This window comes from Ranitomeya variabilis, chromosome 1, assembly GCF_051348905.1.
Source record: "Ranitomeya variabilis isolate aRanVar5 chromosome 1, aRanVar5.hap1, whole genome shotgun sequence".
NCBI classification, from domain to species: Eukaryota; Metazoa; Chordata; class Amphibia; order Anura; family Dendrobatidae; genus Ranitomeya; species Ranitomeya variabilis.
The window spans coordinates 78,066,280-78,087,741 of NC_135232.1; the positions used below are offsets into that span (position 1 = coordinate 78,066,280).

At 44.6% G+C, this 21,462-nt stretch overlaps 1 protein-coding gene across 1 annotated transcript in view; it reads right to left on the reverse strand.

The window, feature by feature from the left end:
• Positions 1-21,462, reverse strand: part of PARP8 (poly(ADP-ribose) polymerase family member 8) — a 377,448-nt gene that overhangs the window by 175,275 nt on the left and 180,711 nt on the right. The window contains exon 3 of the mRNA XM_077285314.1: positions 13,115-13,152. Coding sequence (XP_077141429.1) covers positions 13,115-13,152 — 38 coding nt within the window. The remainder of the gene's footprint in view (positions 1-13,114; positions 13,153-21,462) is intronic.

Sequence of the window (21,462 nt, forward strand, 5' to 3'; positions counted from 1 at the left end):
ATGAATGCATTGCAAGAATTACGCACTGCGATTACTAGAAAAGATGGCAGGGGCGTAGGACCCACAGACATAATGTTATGAGACCTCCTAGTGACTGGTTTGAGAGACGTACAGACAAAACAAGCCCAGCGAGAATGTGTACAGTTGAACCACCAGATGACTTTCCCTGAAGTAGGGAGTGAGGCATGCATGCATGAACAGGAGCAGGGGGGTAACAGTCATGGTGGGGAAGGTCCAGAGCGTGGGGGTGTCTGTAAATGCCATTGCTGAACCCCAATGGGTGGAAGAACTGAGGAGAGAACTGAGTGTAAAAGTAGAACTGGCTGACATAAAGAGGAAAATTGAGGCTACCAGTAATTTCCCAGAGAGCAGGGAAGGCCCGAAGCCCCGCCATTACTCCAGAATGTTTCACCATCCGAGGCTCATCACTTGTTACAACTGCAGAGAGAGTGGACACATTGCTCCGTAGTGCACTCACCGAGGAAGAGTGACGTCTCGCCGCCCATTAGAGGGCTCTGAGCCGGTGGGGGCGCCGCCGAGAGCCAGAACAGGTGAGGAAGAGTAGTGGAAGTCCCGCAAGTTTAGTGTCAACATGCCCCCTGATATGGGCAAAAATGGACGGACGGTCAGTGCGATGCCTGGTGGACACGGGCTTCCAGGTGACAACGATGCCAGAGGCCTACTACTGGCAACCGGCCCAAATGGGGGTCTGAGATAAAGTTTATGGTGGCCAACCAGCTACCCATCCCAGTTGCAGGGGTGGTATGGATGCAAGTGTCTGTGGGAAAGACCTGGGATGGAAAGGCATGGTGCTGACACAGGGAGAAGTGAATTATGGACCCGCTGTCACCTTGGGAATGAATGTGCTGAAGGAGTTTGGAAGCCTTCTCCTCAGAGACCCATCTAATGAGACTCTAAAACAGTGGGGCCCACATACACCACAGAGAAGAATTTTTCAACAACTAGCAAGAGTGGCACAAGTACAGGAGTCTAACTGTGAGGGAGGAGTGTTAGGAAAAGTAATTGTCCTGGCCTCCCCCAAAATTTTTCTTCCACCAGGACAAACAGTAGTCTCTCTGCCTGTTCGTGCTTGTGTCCCCCTTGGAGGTGGTTGAGGTCCAAATCGAACCCTTCTGAACAATTACCCATGAGGTTCCTAGTGGCGCATACATTAGCCATTGTACGGGAAGGGACTGTTCCGATGTGGTACATTAACTTAGGAGATCAGGACATTACTGTTGTTCCTAGAAGTGTAGTGGCCCAAATAATGAACCAACCTGAGTAAATAATGCCCCCCCAAACAGTACAACTGGAGGTACAGAGGTACAACCTGGAGACCTCTGGACTGTGCCAGGAAACTCCATCTCCGTGCCAGAACATCAATACATCAAGGAGGGCCAACCCATACTTGAACGAATATGGGCCGAGCTGGCCGAACTCACATACACCCAGGTACAAGAGGTAGAGGCTCTGTTGGGAAGGTATAAATAAGTTTTCGCCCTCCACGAGGATGATTTTGGCTGCACCACGGCCATTACACACGAAATACCAACTGGGAGCTCCGCGTCTATAAGAGAGTGTTACCGGCAAATTCTCCCACAATTATACCAAGAAAAGAAGAGCATGCTGAATCAGATGTTGCAGGCCAGCGTGGAAGAGCTAGAGTCCGTGAGCTGCCCCAATTGTGTTAGTATGCAAGAAAGACAGCACCTTGCATTTTTGTGTGGATTTACGAAAACTCAACGCCTGTACTGTGAGGGACTCATATCCGTTACCCTGGATTGAGGAGTCCCTGTCTGCTCTAGGGAAAGCTAAGTTCTTCTCTACACTGGACCATGCCAGCGGCTACTGGCAAGTCCCCATGTCTGAACAAGATAGAGCAACGACTGCCTTCATTCTTCCCATGGGTCTGTACGAGTTCAATCGTATGCCGTTTGGCTTAGCCAATGCTCCCAGAAATTTTCAACGTCTCATGGAGAGGTGCCTAGGGGACTTGAACTTTGATTCGACGCTCATCTACCTGGATGACATTATAGTCTTTGCGGCTTCATTCGAGGACCATCTGCAACACCTAGAACAAGTGCTGGCCCGCCTTCAGAGACACGGACTAAAAGTAAAGCCCCAGAAGTGTCATTTGTTCCGCAAGCAAATTGAATACTTGGGCCATGTTGATTCTGCCAAAGGGGTAGAGCCCTCCAGAGAGAAGGTTGCCGTGATTCAAGACTGGCCCACTCCAGAGACTGTGAAGGATGTGCGGGCATTCCTGGGGCTGACCGGTTATTAAAGGTGGTTTGTGAAGAACTTCGCTCGACGGGCAAAGCCCTTACAGGAGCTGTTGAAAAAGGTAACCCGGGGTGCCAAGAACTGGAAGATCTGCTGGAAGGAGTCCCAAGAAGGGGCCTTTCAAGATCTCAAAAAGGCTCTCACTGAAGCTCCTATCCTGGCTTACGTGGATTTTTCGCAACTGTTCAGTCTCCAAACCGACGGGAGTCTGCTGGGACTTGGGGCTGTGTTGTCACAGATACAGGACGGAAGAGAGAGGGTGATCGCTTATGCAAGTCGGTCCCTTCATAATTCCGAACGCAATCTGGACAATTATAGTTCTTTCAAGTTGGAGCTGCTGGCGTTGGTGTGGGCTATGACGTAGAGATTCGTGGAATATTTGTCTGGCTCCGAAGTGTTGGTGCGTACTGATAACAACACACTTGCGCACCTGGAGAATGCGAGACTGGAAGCCCTGGAACAGCAATGGGTAGCCAGAATAGTGAAATTCCGCTATAAGATTGCCTACAATAGGGGGGCAGAAAATACCCACGCCGATGCGCTGTCCAGGAGGAAGAGTACCAGACCTGAGCGGGACAGAGACGAAGAGCTAGAAGATGACGAGGTCCCTAGTTTCCGCAGGTCCAACAGGATGGTGGTGGCAACGCAGGGACAGATACATTCCTCAGTCCAAGACGGCATACTGGGACGAACTCGAGATGAGTGGGTTCAGCTTCAGCAGGAAGATGGCTAACTGGCTTTATTACGATGTGTGGCTTCTCAGAGACTTCCCAGCTCGACAGAAAGAGGTACTTTGTCCCCGGAGGTGTTGTGGATCCTACGACAGTGGAACAACTACGGATGAAGAACAGCTTACTATATCGGAAAACACAACTGCGGACTGAGCCGAATGTGACCTGGCAAGTCCTCGTTCCAACAACGTCATTGTCTGAAATTGCTGTCGCTGCAAACGAGCAAGGAGCCCACTTTGGTTCAGAAAAAACCTTCCAATGGCTACAACGATTCATCTTCCACCCCCAGTTGAAGACGAAAGTGAACGAGGCCTGTAGGAAGTGCCGGACATGTGAACTGGCTAAGCCGCCAGAGCAGAAAGCTCCCATTCAGTCCATTGTAACCTCCGCTCCTCTGGAACTCTTGACAATAGACTATCTAACCATCAGCCCAGCCCATCAGGGCTATAAACATTGCCTGGTAATGGTGAATCACTTTACAAAATTTGCCTTGGTGACTCCGACCCGGGATCAGACTGCAGAGTCCGTTGCGTACGCAATATGTAAGAACTTCATCCAACCCTATGGGTGTCCGAAGAGAATTCACTCCGATCAGGGAGCTTGTTTCTTGAGAAGAGTAATGGATTAATTGCACCGCCTGTACTGGATTAACAAGTCCCGCACCACACCGTACCATCCTCAAGGTAATGGTGCCTGTGAATGATTTAACCGTACACTGATTCAGATGTTAAGAACTCTAGAGGACTATCAGAAGGCCCGGTGGCCAGAGTATGTTTCTGAACTGGTGTTGGTATGTAATAATCAAGTACATCGAATCACGGGATACACACCTTACTCTCTTCTGTTCGGCCCAGAAGGAAAAGGAATCACCAAGTTTGCATTGGACCCAGAAGAGGACTACCCACGGACAGGGGTGTCCTCCTGGGTTTGGGAACATCGATACCGCCTACAGACCTTACAACGGTTGGTCCACACCAGATTACAGGAGCTAGTACATGCAGAGAAGACCCCATCCGGAGCAACAGAGTTTCGAGTTGGAGACCGTGTCTTAGTGCGGGAGAAGCGCCCTCGAGACAAGCTGGAAAATCATTGGGAGAAAGACCCGTATTGGGTGAAGAGAAGAGTAAGTCCAGATGGACCTGTCTATGAAGTCCAGCCTGAAGGAATGGAAGATGCCCCCACTCAAACTCTTCAGCGGAATATGCTCCAACCCTGCGGAAGGATCTTCCAGCAACCTTCCTTCAGTGCACAGAGACTGATAAGCTAACCTGTTATTTTCTTCTGCATTTGACTTCCCCCATCCTCAAGTTCATATCCTTTACCCCCCTGCTTGTACCATCACTGTTTTATATATAAAGAACCGGTTAACCCTTGCTCTGCCTTCTGTGTGTCACTGCATCATACGCACCTTCTAACATCCTACATATATGCTGGCACATTATTATATGGGTGTATATGCTGGCACATTATTATGTGGCTGTATATGCTGGCACATTATTATGTGGATACATATGCTGGCACATTATTATGTGGATACATATGCTGGCACATTATTACGGTGTATCTGTGGCTCACATATTATTAAAGGATTATTTTGACAAATTTTTTTGCAGACACTGAAGTATCTTTTAAAGGCAGCCTGTCAACATTTCATTTACACAAGTAACCTAGATGGTACCAACAAATCATCTAAACAAGCTGATTCGGGGCCCAGTGCCAATCAGAAGATGTGACAACAGAAATGCTTCTTCCCTTTAATTCTTCTCAGCCTTTATGGAAGGGGTCATTACTCATTTCATTAAAGCTCTGGCCCTTCTCGGACCAAGATTTTATTGTTTGGCATTTCTGGGAACCATATCCATTAGCCAAGATTTGACAAGGAACTGTACAGATACAATGGCGAAAAGTGAGCTCTGAAAAGTTTTGGAGGCTCAGTTCAAACAGCAGGGTGCAGTCTAGCAAGGACTTGCCAATTTTTTACAATTAATTTTCCATCTGTGGTTATGAAATATATATTTGGATTCTACAGAAAACTGCTTATCCTTCTGCACCATGATTGAAATATTTATAAATATATTCATTCCAACTTTGTAGGTTATTATTATCATTGTTAATACTGTTCAAAAGCCTATAAGCAACTTTGTAATAGATCTTATCAGACAAATCTGCTTCTTTCTCTTTCAGGACTGATCTTTCCTTCTCAAAATTCTCAATTCCCTGGTAAAATCTGAATTCAGTGAAGACAGACTTTCCCATTACTGAGATAGGAGATGGCGGCTGCTACAGACAAGATTCTATAGTAAAAGAGAGGGGTAGGGAGGAGCCAGAGACAAAACTTCTCCCTCCTCCTCCTCCTTCCATTTACATAGGAGGTTGTAGCTGTTTTTTATATGATTCTAATTGTGGTAGATCGGCTCACTCTGCTGCACACAGAGGTAGACACAGGTACACTGTCTCTTTAAATCTTCTACTGGTTTATTGTATACATGTGGCATAAACTAGAGCAAAGTGAGAAATAAACAAAGCCCTCTGGGCAAACCAGGAGAGCAGAGCAAAAAGGTGTACAGTTTCTGCCGTTGCAGGAATCCGTCCGTTCAGCATATAACAACCAGGTTCAGTACGGTTTAACACAAACACTTTTCTGGAGCTGCTGGCTCCAGCCACCCCAAATGACTTAGAAGGCTGTCTATTTAACTTCTAAACACCACCTTGCGGAGGAGATATGGTGAACAGCCTCCCACCGACTCTTCAGCTGTTCACTAAAAAGCCTAGCCCTTAACATGGCCAATTAACCCCTCTTTGCACTTAATGTGCTGGAGCAAACTTCTAGGAGACAAAGTAGGGCAAAACAGTGTGCTATACCGACCCTGGAGTAGACTACAGTGGAAGGAAACAATGTCTGTGAAAAGGCTTCTTGCTGTGAATGAAAAGTGCTTAAGACTGTTTACTCGCTATGCCTTGTACATAACCCTTATCAAGTTCAGTACAGTCCCCATGTTTGAACGGAAGTCTCATTTATTAATCTGTGGAACTCATGGTCCTGCCCAGCCATCGGCACAAGGCCCTCACAATACTAACACCCAGCCAGGACCAGCCACAATTGTCTGTAACGTGCCGAGGTGTCGGACACAACACTCGAATACAGCTACCGCCTTGGGCACCGTTACATGAGAATTTTGAGAAGGAAAGATCAGTCCAGGAGGAGAAAAAAACAGATTTGTCTGATAAGATGTACTACAAGGTTGCTTACTTTCATCTCTACCATTGATTTATGAAATACAAATAAAAGTGACGATTATGAATCAGGTTTTGAACAATTACCCTGGCAGTACTAGGACCTAAACATCGATATTTTATGAACATAGATGTTATTAAGAATGGAAGAATTCAATGGGAGGCTTCTTCATGTTTGACAGGACTCCCTTTATTTGCAGATAGGTAAGCGTTGATGTATGTCGAGAACTTGAAAGGAGCCATCCAGCTAATATCTTTCCCTGTTCCCTGGACCTCTTTATCCCTTTAAAGCAAGAGTGGGGAACCTTTTTCCGGCCTGGGGCAATTTGGAAATTTCTACCATCATTCAGGGGCCACAAAAAAATGATCACCTTGAAAAGTACTCCGGTATATTTAGTCAAACAATTAATTACGGTAACTCACCCTTAATGTGACAGCTGGAGCTGCGTCTCTTTGGTGCAGCTGTGATGTTAGATGATATTGATCATGTTGCTTCTCACAGCTGCTTTTCCAGGGTTATGTCAGCCAGGAGAGTAGCCAACTTTTTGTCATAATAAGTTTTGTAAATCATATACATCACATAAGAGATGCTGGGACTACTGTATGTACATCACATAGGAGATGCTGAGACAGCTGTATATACACCACATAGGAGACACTGTGACTGCGGTCTACACATCATAGGAGACACTGGGACTGCTGTATATACATCACATAGGAGAAGCTGAGAATGCTGTATCTATATCACAAAGAGGATGCTGAGACAGCTGTATATACATCACATGAGACGCTGAGACTGCTGTACATACATAACATATGAAACATTGAAACTGCTGTATATACATCACATAGGAGTCACAGTGACTGATATAATGTACATCACACAGGAGACACTAGGACTGCTGTATATACATCACATAAGAGACACTGGGACTGCTGTACATACATAACATAAGAAACATTGAGACTGCTGTATATGAATCACAGGAGACTCTGGGGTCATATAAATTACAGGAGGGGCTGGGGGGGCATAGACATCACAGGAGATGCTGTGACATATTCATCACCAGGGAGACTGGGGGGAATAGCCATCACTAAGGGGCTATATACAATACAGACCAAAAGTTTGGACACACCATCTCATTTAAAGATTTTTCTGTATTTTCATGACTATGAAAATTGTACATTCACACTGAAGGCATCAAAACTATGAATTAACACATGTGGAGTTATATGCTTAACAAAAAAGTGTGAAACAACTGAAATTATGTCTTATATTCTAGGTTCTTTGAAGTAACCACCTTTTGCTTTGATGACTGCTTTGCACACTCTTGGCATTCTCTTGATGAGCTTCAAGAGGTAGTCACCGGGAATGTTTTTCACTTCACAGGTGTGCCCCTGTCAGGTGTAATAAGTGGGATTTCTTGCCTTATAAATGGGTTTGGGACCATCAGTTGTGTTGAGCAGAAGTCTGGTGGATACACAGCTGATAGTCCTACTGAATAGACTGTTAGAATTTGTGTTATGGCAAGAAAAAAGCAGCTAAGTAAAGAAAAACGAGTGGCCATCATTACTTTAAGAAATGAAGGTCAGTCAGTCCAAAAAATTGGGAAAACTTTGAAAGTGTCCCCAAGTGCAGTGGCACAAAGAAACTGGCTCACATGAGGACCGCCCCAAGAAAGGGAGACCAAGAGTCACCTCTGCTTCTGAGGATAAGTTTATCCAAGTCACCAGCCTCAGAAATCGCAGGTTAACAGCAGCTCAGATTAGAGACCAGGTCAATGCCACACAGAGTTCTAGCAGCAGACACATCGCTACAACAACTGTTAAGATGAGACTTTGTGCAGCAGGCCTTCATGGCAAAATAGCTGCTAGGAAACCACAGCTAAGGACAGGCAACAAGCAGAAGAGACTTGTTTGGGCTAAAGAACACAAGGAATGGACATTAGACCAGTGGAAATCTGTGCTTTGGTCTGATGAGTCCAAATTTGAGATCTTTGGTTCCAACCACCGTGTCTTTGTGTGACGCAGAAAAGGTGAACGGATGGACTCTACAAGCCTGGTTCCCACCGTGAAGCATGGAGGAGGAGGTGTGATGGTGTGGGGGTGCTTTGCTGGTGACACTGTTGGGGATTTATTCAAAATTGAAGGCATACTGAACCAGCATGGCTACCACAGCATCTTGCAGCGGCATGCTATTCCATCCGGTTTGCATTTAGTTGGACCATCATTTATTTTTCAACAGGACAGTGACCCCAAACACACCTGTAAGGGCTACTTGACCAAGAAGGAGAGTGATGGGGTGCTACACCAGATGACCTGGCCTCCACAGTCACCAGACCTGAACCAAATCGAGATGGTTTGGGGTGAGCTGGACCGCAGAGTGAAGGCAAAAGGGTCAACAAGTGCTAAGCATCTCTGGGAACTCCTTCAAGATTGTTGTGCAGCGCCCCAGAGTCCTGGTCGTTGCAGTAACGTCGCTCTGCCGCTAAGGGGAGTGATGGTACGTCTGATGGCACTAAAGGAGTTCACCTGACCAGGTATCACAGTCACACACTACACTTCACACTCCGGCCACCAGGGGGAGCAAAAGGTTCTATGTATTAGGCCACTCCTCACACTCTGGTAAAACTGGGAGTCGGATAGGAAGTTAGAGAGAAGCTGACTGGGTTTTGCCCAGGTAACATCTAGTGAGAGAGAAAGCAGCCTGGGAGAGTTCCAGGGAGGACCTGTCAGTTGTGGGATCCTGGCAGTGGCCTAGCACGAGACAGATCGTTATGGAGCCATCCCTGCACCTCATTGCGGCGGCATCCTAAGAAAGGACACGAAGCGAAGTATATTGTGGAGAAGTGAGAAACGAGATCACAGCACAAAGGAGACAACACCAGAAGGAGTCCTGCCATAAGATCGGTAACATCTTTATGAGGCGCGTAGCCGGTGGCCGGAGCACCGAGGAAGTAATAGGCTCAACGCATTACTTTGAACTACGGCAGGGCAGTTGACTCTAGGTTGGCTGTCTCACCTTTACACCTAACGAAGACAACGGAGGCAATTGTGGGAGAGGGGCGTCTCTAGGGTCCCTATAAAATAACTCCAGGCCCACCCCGTCATACGGGTGTGTCCTATCCAAACCATCTGGGGGACGGAGAGAAAGAACAGAAACATACACGACAGTTGTGAGGACTATCCCGTGGTGCTCAGCAGGGAAGTACTACAACACCCAGGCGCTAGTAGGAAGGCTACTGATTTCCACCTGCAAAGGGAACTCTGGATGTGCCTTCGGACCGGCCGGTCTCAGCCAGCCCTGTTAGCAGTGCTCTGGATTGTGGATGCCGAAGCCTTCAGTAAAAAGGTAAAGAGACTGCAACCCTGTGTCCTCGTCATTTACTGCGACCTACACCATTACCATCTACTCATCAAGGGAAGCCCTGGGGACATACTTCACCTGTGGGAAGTTACAACATCTAGCTGCCATTCCATCACCCCAGCGGACCCCTAGCAGCGTCGGTCACCCTGACCGAATACCACAGGTGGCGTCACGAACACTTGACAAACTCTCACCTACACCTTTATTTGGGCGCCCCTTAGCAGGGCCACGGACCGGGTCGGGCCACCGTGACACCCCTAGAACTGAGACCGAGGGACCCGGTTCCGAGTACCCCGCTGCCCTGCGTCTGGGGGGCCGCTCCAGTTGGAAGACCATTCCCGGTGACTACCTCTTGAAGCTCATCAAGAGAATGCCAAGAGTGTGCAAAGCAGTCATCAAAGCAAAAGGTGGCTACTTTGAAGAACCTAGAATATAAGACATAATTTCAGTTGTTTCACACTTTTTTGTTAAGTATATAATTCCACATGTGTTATTTCATAGTTTTGATGCCTTCAGTGTGAATGTACAATTTTCATAGTCATGAAAATACAGAAAAATCTTTAAATGAGATTGTGTGTCCAAACTTTTGGTCTGTACTGTACATCAATAGGAAGCACAGACAGCACTGGGGGTACATATGTCCCTGGGGGGAATATACATCACCGGTGGGGTCACATACATCACTGGGGGCTATATACAGCACTGGGGACTATATACAGCACAGGTGGGGGATATACAGCACTGGGAGGATATACAGTACTCAGGAGATATAGGGGATATACTTTTGGGTTAAATGCAACACTGGGGAATATACACATCACTTGGGGGCACATACAGCCCTGGGAGGGTATACAGCACTGGGGGAGGGGCGATATACAGCACTGGGGGGGACATTCATCCCGGGGAGGCACAGAGATCACAGGGGGGTGGCACAAAGATCACGGGGGGGCATAGCTGGGGGCACAGAGATCACAGAGGGGCACATAGCTGGAGGGGACAGAGATCATAGGGGGATAGGGGGCACAGAGATCACATGGGGGCGCATAACTGGGGGGAACAAAGATCACGGGGGGCACAGATCACCAGCAGACCAGCACAGAGCTGCCAGCACAGAGATCCCTGGGAAGACACAGAGCAGCCTGCACAGAGATCGCTCTGGCAGCACAGCAGCTCCTCGTCCAGGACAGGAGCGAATTGAGCACTAACCTCGCCCCCCAAGATGACGTCATCATTCAAGTGCTGTGCCCTTGGGGGTTAAAGTTAGCAGGCTGGAGGTTCCCCACCCCGGCTTTAAAGGCTGACGCTGGCATTTTTTGCTATTGCCATCAGTAATGTGTGCACAGTGTGTGACTTTCCAGCACACACAGCAGGCGGTTAGTTGCTTTCCTAATGGAAGTCTACGAGAGCCTTGGTCAGAGTCGCATAGTCTCACTGAGAAAGTGACTTCTGATCTACAGAAGACGTTGTGTGAGCTGGCTGGTCACAACGTGGTTCCATGAAGAAGGGAAGGATCGGAGCATTGCTAGAAACGGTGGAACATAGTGATGGGTAAGTATTTTGTATTTTAAGGCTCACATTACTGATGAGTAAAGAAAGGGGCAATAACAAAAATGCTGGCGTGTCCCTTTATTATTGGTTCCATAGGATGATGTTACAATTGTGATATTTTGGGCAAACACAAAAAGTCAATAAAGGATCAGAAATGATCCAGGGGAACATATGCGATATGACGTGGGCACAGCAGTAAATAAGGCAGGGTATGGGCAGGAGGCGAGGGCGGCCATTGCTCTAGGGTGGCTTCATTAGCGGATGACATTTTGCTGCACACTGAAAAGAAATCAAAATCCCTGGGGAGCCCGCCAACAAACTGCGGCCTGCTGTTAGCTGTGTTTCAGTGTCTGTGTACAGACTCTCCTCTAATGGCGTCTAACTTGATAAGCCTGTGGGACGCTGAATTCCCAGAAGCTTTTTGGCATCTGAAAGCTGCAGATCATGCAATCCCCTGGCACATTACCTTTTACTGCACTTATATAGAAAATAAAAAAGCGGTTTATACAGTTTAACTTTTCAGTATTTCCGGAAAGTAATAGAATACAATATCTACTTGTGTAACAGTTAGGTTCTCATATAATTATTACAATAACCTCAGTTTTCTGGCACACTCCATAAATCGGGCAGAACAGAAGGCAGCTGCCTACGGTGTCTCTTGTTCTACGGAGAACCTTCCATGTCTATGCCTTGTATGGACAGAAACTGGTATTAATGGATTCTGCATAATTCTTTATATCCCCTAGGTGGCGCTGCAGAGGGAATAAAAAGGGAACATTTAGGGCCTGTGCACATGTTGCAGATTGGGTGCGTTTTTGGCTGCAGATTTTGTAGAAAAAAACTGAAGCAATGACGATGCCAGCAACGTGAATGAGAAACCTTAAATGTCATGGACATGTTGCTTATTTTTGACTTGCAGATTTGGAGCAGAAAATTATTAATCAAAAACGCACCCAAAAAGCGGGTTTTTGCAGCTGCATTTTTCCTGCCAAGAGATGCAGAAATTTTATGCGCACATAGCCTTACTGTTAGATTTCAATGTAGATTACAGCTAATTACTGGAACTTATAGCCCCGGGGCTCTAGGATCAGTCTTGCAGGAGAAGTTACGGTAAGTAGATTATCATATATAACTTGATGTAAATCTCAGCATTCTTGGCCTTGCGGTACACTGGGCAGTCTTCTTAGTGATTGACATTATTCATTGTATACAAAGATCGTGGTCAATCACTAAATAGCATCACCCACTGGACCCCTAAACCCAGCACAGGCAGAGATTAAAGAGATTTTCCCATTTCAGAATAATCTTTCTCAATCTTTTCTTTACTCACCATCCCCAGGTCCAGATCTGAGTCTCCGCCGCTCATTCTGGTGTCAGTTATTGTCTGCAATGTTGATTCCACATTGACCGCACTGCAGCCAATAACTGACATCGAGCAGACGCTCAGTGATTGGCATCAGCAACATCGGTGACATTAATACTGCAGACAATAGCAGCCGCTGCAGAGACTTGATGCTGGACCTGGGAAGGGTGAGACTACGATTTTCGTTTTTTTTTTTCCCTATAAAAACGGGGGGGTTTTGAAACTGGAGAACCCCGTTCACATAAATAAATGACTTATTATACTGATTTTATTTTACTGGAACTCTATAATAATATGTTTGTCTTCTTTATAACATGAAGATCAGACCGCATTTTAATATTGGTTCCCTTTAAGGCATGAAAAATTATACAATTTTCTTTTTAATAGGAGTCATATAACTTGACTACGGTGGCCTAGAAGTCAGAATTTGCCCTCTGCCAACCCCTACGTGACTTCCTGCATTTAATTTCCAGTATTCCGTATGGAGCAAATATGGCGCAGGATCTATGACATCGCTGATGTGCTGGAAACAAACAACATAATGGCGTTACTGGAGGTAGGATTTAGGATACAAAACAATGACTTTACCTGGGTAATCCTCAGAGACATTCACAGAATAAGCGACACTGTAAAGAAAGAGAGAAATAAGTATTATTGTTAATAATATTATACGTTTTATTATTACATAATCATTTTTACAGTTTTTTTCCTTGCCCGTTACATACATTACATACAGTATAAAAATGGTTTGAGCTTAAGAAAAAAAAAACACATTAAGGAATTAAAGGATAATTTGATTTATTGGTAGAGGGCTCTTCATGATATTATGTATTGATTGAATGATGTGATTGAACTCGAGCTGATGTATAAGCCGTCATTCCATGAGCTGAGGTTATAAGCCCTGTGTTCATCCTTTTCATTAAAAGTCTTCGGCGTGCTCGAAAAATATGTCGGAGTCCCGGCGGCTGCATGTATCCCGGCGGTTCGACAGCCCCAACACATGGAGGGATTATGGAACAGCCAATCCCTGCATGCGAGACATGCAGCCGCGGGGACTCGAACATGTTTCTCAAGCACACCGAGTATGCTCGGATAACACCTTATCCCAGCACGTTCACTCATGTATAGTCCTTAATATTACCGTACATTACATATATTTAAGAGACATTACAGGTCGCACGAAAAATTCACTTTGGACCAGAATGGATCTGTGCTTGGTTTTGTCGCCTGTTTTGAGGATCAAATTTAATTAAATAAAATGTAATAAAAAGCAATATACAAAATGTGTTCTGAAGGCATAGAGTACACAACAGGAGAATAGGTTGTAACCTCGCGCCTTTTGTAGGACACAATGCTTGTCAGTTGATAAAAAAAAAGGGACGACAGCAGAATTGCTAGAAAAAAATAATCTATGTATATATGTAAAATTATAAAGGTGTGTGTATAAAGATATTTACATATTGTTTGTTCTCCTTTTTGACTCGCGAGACAAATCTATAACTACCAAGGCTCAATAAAGAGGATATCATTGACAGCATTTCATGGTATAGTGTCCCATACCCTCGCTACAGTGTAATTTTTATTTCACAAACCAATAGTACACATGAAAATAAGAAACTTTATTATACATCTTATCAGAGAAATCTGCATCTTCAGGACTGATCGATCATTTTCAAAATCCTCAATTCACGGGTAAAATCTGTATTCGGTAAAGACAGAGTGTTACATTGACGGTCTAATATGTGTGGGTGTACCAGCCGACCGATTGCCGAGGAAGATGTCGATAGGGCATGTCGGATTTTGGATTGTCGATAGCATTGCTGCCTCCTCTAACATCAATGACAGCTTGAAATCTTTTGTGGTAGTTGTGGATGAGGTTCTTTATTCTCTCAGATGGTAAAGCTGCCCACACTTTTTGGCAGAAAGCCTCTAGTTCCTGTAAATTCCTGGACTGTCTAGCATGGACTGCGCGCTTGAGATCTCTCCAGAGTGGCTCAATGATATTGAGGTCAGGAGACTGAAATGGCCACTCCAGAACCTTCAGTTTGTTCTGCTGTAGCCAATGACAGGTCGACTCGGCCTTGTGTTTTGGATCATTGTCATGTTGGAACATCCAGGTACGTCTCAAGCGCAGTTTCTGGGCTGATGAGTGCAAACTTGCGTCCAGTATTTGCTGATAATGTGTTGCGTTCATCTTTCCTTCAACTTTGACCAAGTTTCCTGTGCCTTTGTAGCTCACACATCCCCAAAACATTAGCGATCGACCTTGCTTTACAGTAGGGATGGTGTTCCTTTCATAGGCCTTGTCAACCTCTCTCCAAATGTAACATTTATGGTTGTGGCCTAAAAGTTCAATTTTGGTCTGATCACTCCAAATTACCTTGTTCCAGAAGTTTTGAGGCTTGTCTCTGTGGTGTTTTGCGTATTGTAGGCGAGATACTTTGTGGCATTTGCACAGTAATGGCTTTCTTCTGGTGACTCGACCATGCAGCCCATTTTTCTTCAAGTGCCTCCTTATTGTGCATCTTGAAACAGCTACACCGCTAGTTTTCAGAGAGTCCTGTATTTCAGCCGATGTTATTTGTGGGTTTTCTTTGAATCCCGCACAATTTTCCTGGCAGTTATGGATGACATTTTTGTTGGTCTATCTGACCGTGGTTTTGTTTTTACAGAGCCCCTGATTTTCCATTTGTTAATCACAGTTTGAACGCGCTGACTGACATTATCAATTCCTTGGATATCTTTTTGTATCCCTCTCCTCTTTTATACAGTTCAACTACCTTTTCCCATAGATCCGTTGACAATTCTTTTGCTTTCCCCATGACTCACAATCCAGAAATGTCAGTGGCTGGATGAAAGATGCAAGAGTCTATCTGGATCCCAGAAACTCACTCAGCTTTTATGCACACACACTGATTACAAGCAAACAGGTCACTGGTGAGGATGTTACCTTTAGTAGCCATTCAAACCCATTTGCGTCAACTTCTGTGCATGTTATCAGGCCAAAATCACCAGGGTATGTGAACTTTTGATCAGGGTCATTTGGATGTTTTGGGTTGTCATTATGATTTAAAAAGAGAAAACACGGTAGTTTGACAATAAATGGCTTCACCCAACCACTAACCATGAGTGGAGAAAAAGTTTTGGTGTTATCACTCATATTCTCTGAACAAAGGCCAAGAAAGCAAAAATTCTGCTGGGATATGTAAACTTTTGAGCACAACTGTATAAATATATATACACTCACTGGCCACTTTATTAGGTACACCTGTCCAACTTCTTGTTAACACTTAATTTCTAATCAGCCAATCACATGGCGGCAACTCAGTGCATTTAGACATGTAGACATGGTCAAGACAATCTCCTGCAGTTCAAACCGAGCATCAGTATGGGGAAGAAAGGTGATTTGAGTGCCTTTGAATGTGGCATGGTTGTTGGTGCCAGAAGGGCTGGTCTGAGTATTTCAGAAACTGCTGATCTACTGGGATTTTCACGCACAACCTTCTCTAGGGTTTACAGAGAATGGTCCGAAAAAGAAAAAAAATCCAGTGAGCGGCAGTTCTGTGGGCGGAAATGCCTTGTTGATGCCAGAGGTCAGAGGAGAATGGGCAGACTGGTTCGAGCTGATAGAAAGGCAACAGTGACTCAAATCGCCACCCGTTACAACCAAGGTAGGCCTAAGAGCATCTCTGAACGCACAGTGCGTCGAACTTTGAGGCAGATGGGCTACAGCAGCAGAAGACCACACCGGGTACCACTCCTTTCAGCTAAGAACAGGAAACTGAGGCTACAATTTGTACAAGCTCATCGAAATTGGACAGTAGAAGATTGGAAAAACGTTGCTTGGTCTGATGAGTCTCGATTTCTGCTGCGACATTCGGATGGTAGGGTCAGAATTTGGCGTAAACAACATGAAAGCATGGATCCATCCTGCCTTGTATGGAGCATCTTTGGGATGTGCAGCCGACAAATCTGCGGCAACAGTGTGATGCCATCATGTCAATATGGACCAAAATCTCTGAGGAACGCTTCCAGCACCTTGTTGGATCTATGCCACGAAGAATTGAGGCAGTTCTGAAGGCAAAAGGGGGTCCAACCCGTTACTAGCATGGTGTACCTAATAAAGTGGCCGGTGAGTGTATATATATATATATTACTCCTGCCTAAACCCGACATGATATGAGACATGGTTTACATACAGTAAACCATCTCATATCCCCCTTTCTTTTGCATATTCCACACTATTAACGTTAGTAGTGTGTATGTGCAAAATTTGGGCGCTGTAGCGTGTAAAATAAAGGGTTAAATAGCAGAAAAAATTGGCGTGGGCTCCCGCGCAATTTTCTCCGCCAGAGTGGTAAAGCCAGTGACTGAGGACAGATATTAATAGCCAGGAGAGGGTCCATGGTTATTGGCCCCCCCTGGCTACAAACATCTGCCCCCAGCCACCCCAGAAAAGGCACATCTGGAAGATGCGCCTATTCTGGCACTTGGCCACTCTCTTCCCACTCCCGTGTAGCGGTGGGATATGGGGTAATGAAGGGTTAATGCCACCTTGCTATTGTAAGGTGACATTAAGCCAGATTAATAATGGAGAGGCGTCAATTATGTCACCTATCCATTATTAATCCAATAGTAGGAAATGGTTAATAAAACACACACACATTATTAAAAAGTATTTTAATGAAAGAAACAAACAGGTTGTTTTAGTATTTTATTGCTCTCTCAATCCATCCGGAAGACCCTCGCTTGGCAAAATAATAAACCAACAATATACATACCCTCTGATGAACTGTCAGGTCCCACGAGGTAATCCATCTGAAGGGGTTAATTATTTTACAGGCAGGAGCTGCACTAAAGCACTCGCTCGTGCCTGTAACCCCGGGGAATGAAGGAAAGCTGGGTGATCTGTACTTACATTGAGTTGCGGTGAGGCGCCCTCTGGTGGATGTTCTCATGAACTGGAGCCTTGGAAAAGTTCCCACGCTCGAGTTCATATGAGTTCATCCAGCAGAGGGCGCCTCACCGCGACTCAAGGTAAGTACAGATCACCCAGCTTTCCTTTCATCACCCGGGGATTACAGACACGAGCGAGTGCTTTAGCGCAGCTCCTGCCTGTAAAATAATTAACCCCTTCAGATGGATTACCTCGTGGGACCTGACAGTTCATCAGAGGGTATGTATATTGTTGGTTTATTATTTTGCCAAGCGAGGGTGTTCCGGATGGATTGAGAGAACAATAAAATACTAAAACAACCTGTTTGTTTATTTCATTAAAATACTTTTTAATAATGTGTGTGTTTTTATTAACCCATTCAGACAATTGGATTAATAATGGATAGGTGTCATAATTGACGCCTCTCCATTATTAATCTGGCTTAATGTCACCTTACAATAGCAAGGTGGCATTAACCCTTCATTACCCCATATCCCACCGCTACACGGGAGTGGGAAGAGAGTGGCCAAGTGCCAGAATAGGCGCATCTTCCAGATGTGCCTTTTCTGGGGTGGCTGGGGGCAGATGTTTGTAGCCAGGGGGGGCCAATAACCATGGACCCTCTCCTGGCTATTAATATCTGCCCTTAGTCACTGGCTTTACCACTCTGGCGGAGAAAATTGCGCGGGAGCCCACGCCAATTTTTTCCGCGATTTAACCCTTTATTTTACACGCTACAGCGCCCAAATTTTGCACATACACACTACTATCATTAGTAGTGTGGAATATGCAAAAAAAAAGGGGGATATGAGATGGTTTACTGTATGTAAACCATGTCTCATATCATGTCGGGTTTAGGCAGGAGTAATGAAAAGCCAGCAATTGAATTACCGGCTTTTAACATATCTCGTGCTGAATTAAATATAAATACAGAATATACATATATGTGTCTCAATGACATATATATATATATATATATATATATATATACTGTATATATGTTTTAACGAACATTTGAGCACATAAATCCATTAGATGTCGGTTTTGCAAGCCTGTGCGAAAATCTCGGCATACGGATGCCATACGGATGTCACACGGATGTCAAAGGGATCATTTGATGCGAGGAAATCGCATCCTCGCACTGCACACGGATCACTGTTTTGGAAACATTTGTGCGATTCTCCTCCGTGAAAAACGGACCGTTTTTTTATACGTTGTGTGTGTCCCCAGCCTTACTCTCACACTCCAGAGACATACTGATAGGGAATCTAGATTGTGAGCCCCAATGGGGATAGTGATGTCTGTAAGGCGCTGTGGGATTTATGGTGCTAAATAATGAAATAATGTGTGAATATCTGTATACACACTTCTTGCGGTTATTACAAAGGTCTTATACACTATTATCTGAACTGTGCAAAGTTGCGAGTTTCTGGCAATATTGTTTTATAGTGTGTAGTTTTTATAGCCTCTTCCACATGCCGCGTGGTAGGTTTTTTTTTATCTCCATGAAATTATCATTATTATTTGGTGATATTATTGTTACAAATACATATCTTTAGGCGGATTTATATTTAATTCCTGATTGCAAATTAGAGACAGATCCTGCAGGGTGTTGAGGGTTGGAAGGGAATGAAGGAAATGAAAGAAACAATACACGGTATATAGTGGCTAGAAATGGTGTTGTTTCTCATGTACAAATGCGGCAGCTTATTCTAAAAAGCATGGTTCCTCTTTAAGTTCTATATACTTTAAACTTATTTAACACAGTCACAATGTAAGATCTAAAAATGATTTCAGTTATCAAACCTGCAAAGCTGAAGTCAAATATGAGCTATGAACAACATAATGTCAAGAAAGAGACCCTGATTCCAGCGATGTATCACTTGTGTGTGTGCTCAGAAGGCTAAGCCCTCCCATACCACTGATTAGCAGCTTACTGTCAATGTGCAATGTAAACAGAAAGCTGCCAATCAGTGGTGGGGTTGTGTTTGGACCAGGAGGCACGAGGCAGCTAGTCAGCGAGTGATAATCCCCTGCTTAAAAATCACTGATAGCATTGAAACAACAGCACACAGCCTAATAAATGACACATCACTGGAATCAGTATCTTGGCCCCTACCTCATGGTGTTCTCAGATTGCAAAGCAAAAATTTGCTGACAGATTCCCTTTGACTCTTTCTTCGAATGGCGTATTAACATTTAACTTGGATTGGAGTTGCAACATTTGGGGAAAAAAAATGTTGAATGAGGACCTGCTGATATTGTTAAGATTTGAAAGCTGAACCCGCCAGTCATCAGCTATCATAATTAGTGACTGGATGCAAAATCTGGCATTATATGGCACTTCTAAGAATTTAAATGGAACGTCATGATGTAGAATAAAATATTATATTGTGGTAGCGTGTAAGCCAGAAAAATCGATGTAAATACATTCATGCAGACAAATGACAAAAGTATTCTAGGAGTTAATACCTGTACTGCCTAACCAGAAGAATGATGTTTGCAGCTTTCAGAGCACAGAGGCTCCATCTTCAGGCAGGTTTACAAAAAATTACTGAGACAAAGTCACAACATTTTGTAATATCTCTTAAAGGGAACCTGTCAGCAGGATTGTGCACAGTAACCTACACACAGTGTCAGGTTGGTGCCGTTACGAGCTTTTTTGAGTTTTACGTTTTCGTTTTTCGCTCCCCTCCTTCCCAGAGCCATAGCTTTTTTATTTTTCCATCAATATGGCCATGTGAGGACTTATTTTTTGTGGGATGAGTTGTACTTTTGAACGACACCATTGGTTTTAGCATGTCATGTACTAGAAAACAGGAAAAAAAGTTCCAGGTATGGTAAAATCGCAAAAAAAAGTGCAATCCCACACTTGTTTTTTGTTTGGCTCTTTTGCTAGGTTCACTAAAAGCTAAAACTGACCTGCTATTATGATTCTCCAGGTAATTACGAGTTCATAGACACCAAATATGTCTAGGTTCTTTTTTATCTAAGCAGTGAAAAAAAATTCAAAAATTTGCTAAGAAAAAAAAAAAAGCGCAATTTTCCGATACCCATAGTATCTCCATTTTTCGCGATCTCGGGTTGCTGAGGGCTTATTTTTTGCTTGCTGAGCTGACGTTTTTAATGATACCATTTTGGTGCAGATATGATCTTTTGATCGCCCATTATTGCATTTTAATGCAATGTTGCGGCGACTAAAAATCGTAATTCTGCCTTTTTGATTTTTTTCCAGCTATGCCGTTTAGCGATCAGGTTAATCCTTCTTTTAAGTGATAGATTGGGCGATTCTGAATGCGGCGATACCAAATATGTGTATGTTTGATTTTTTTTTTTTTTATTTTGAATGGGGCGAGGGGGGGATGATTTAAAGTTTTATATTTTTTTTATGTTTTTTATATTTTTAAATCTATTTATCTTTAAGTTTTGGCATGCTTCAATAGTCTCCATGGGAGGCTAGAAGCTGGCACCACTCGATCGGCTCTGCTACATAGAGGCGATGCTCAGATCTACTCTATGTAGCAGAATTACAGCATTGCTATGAGCGCCGACCACAAGGTGGCGCTCATAGTAATCCTGCATCAACAACCATAGAGGTCTCCAGGAGACCTCTGGTTGTCATGCTGATGCACTGCTGACCTCCGATCATGTGACGGGGTCAGCGGTGCACATATTTCCATCCCGATGGCCGGAAGTGCGCATTAAATGCCCCTGTCAGAGTTTGACAGCGGGATTTAACTAGTTAATAGGCACGGAAGGAATGCGATTCCGCCCACGCCTATTGCAGGCACATGTCATCTGTTCAAAACAGCTGACATTTCCTGGCTTTGATGCGGGCTCACCACCAGAGCCTGCATCAAAGCGGGGGTACTGACATTGGACGTACTATCTATGGCAGTAATGGTACCTTGGTTGATGAAATCCGTCTTGTGGTTGTTGTTTAAACTTTATTTTCAGTATTGAGTTAATGATCTGCTCGTGCGCCGGGGCGGTCTGTGGG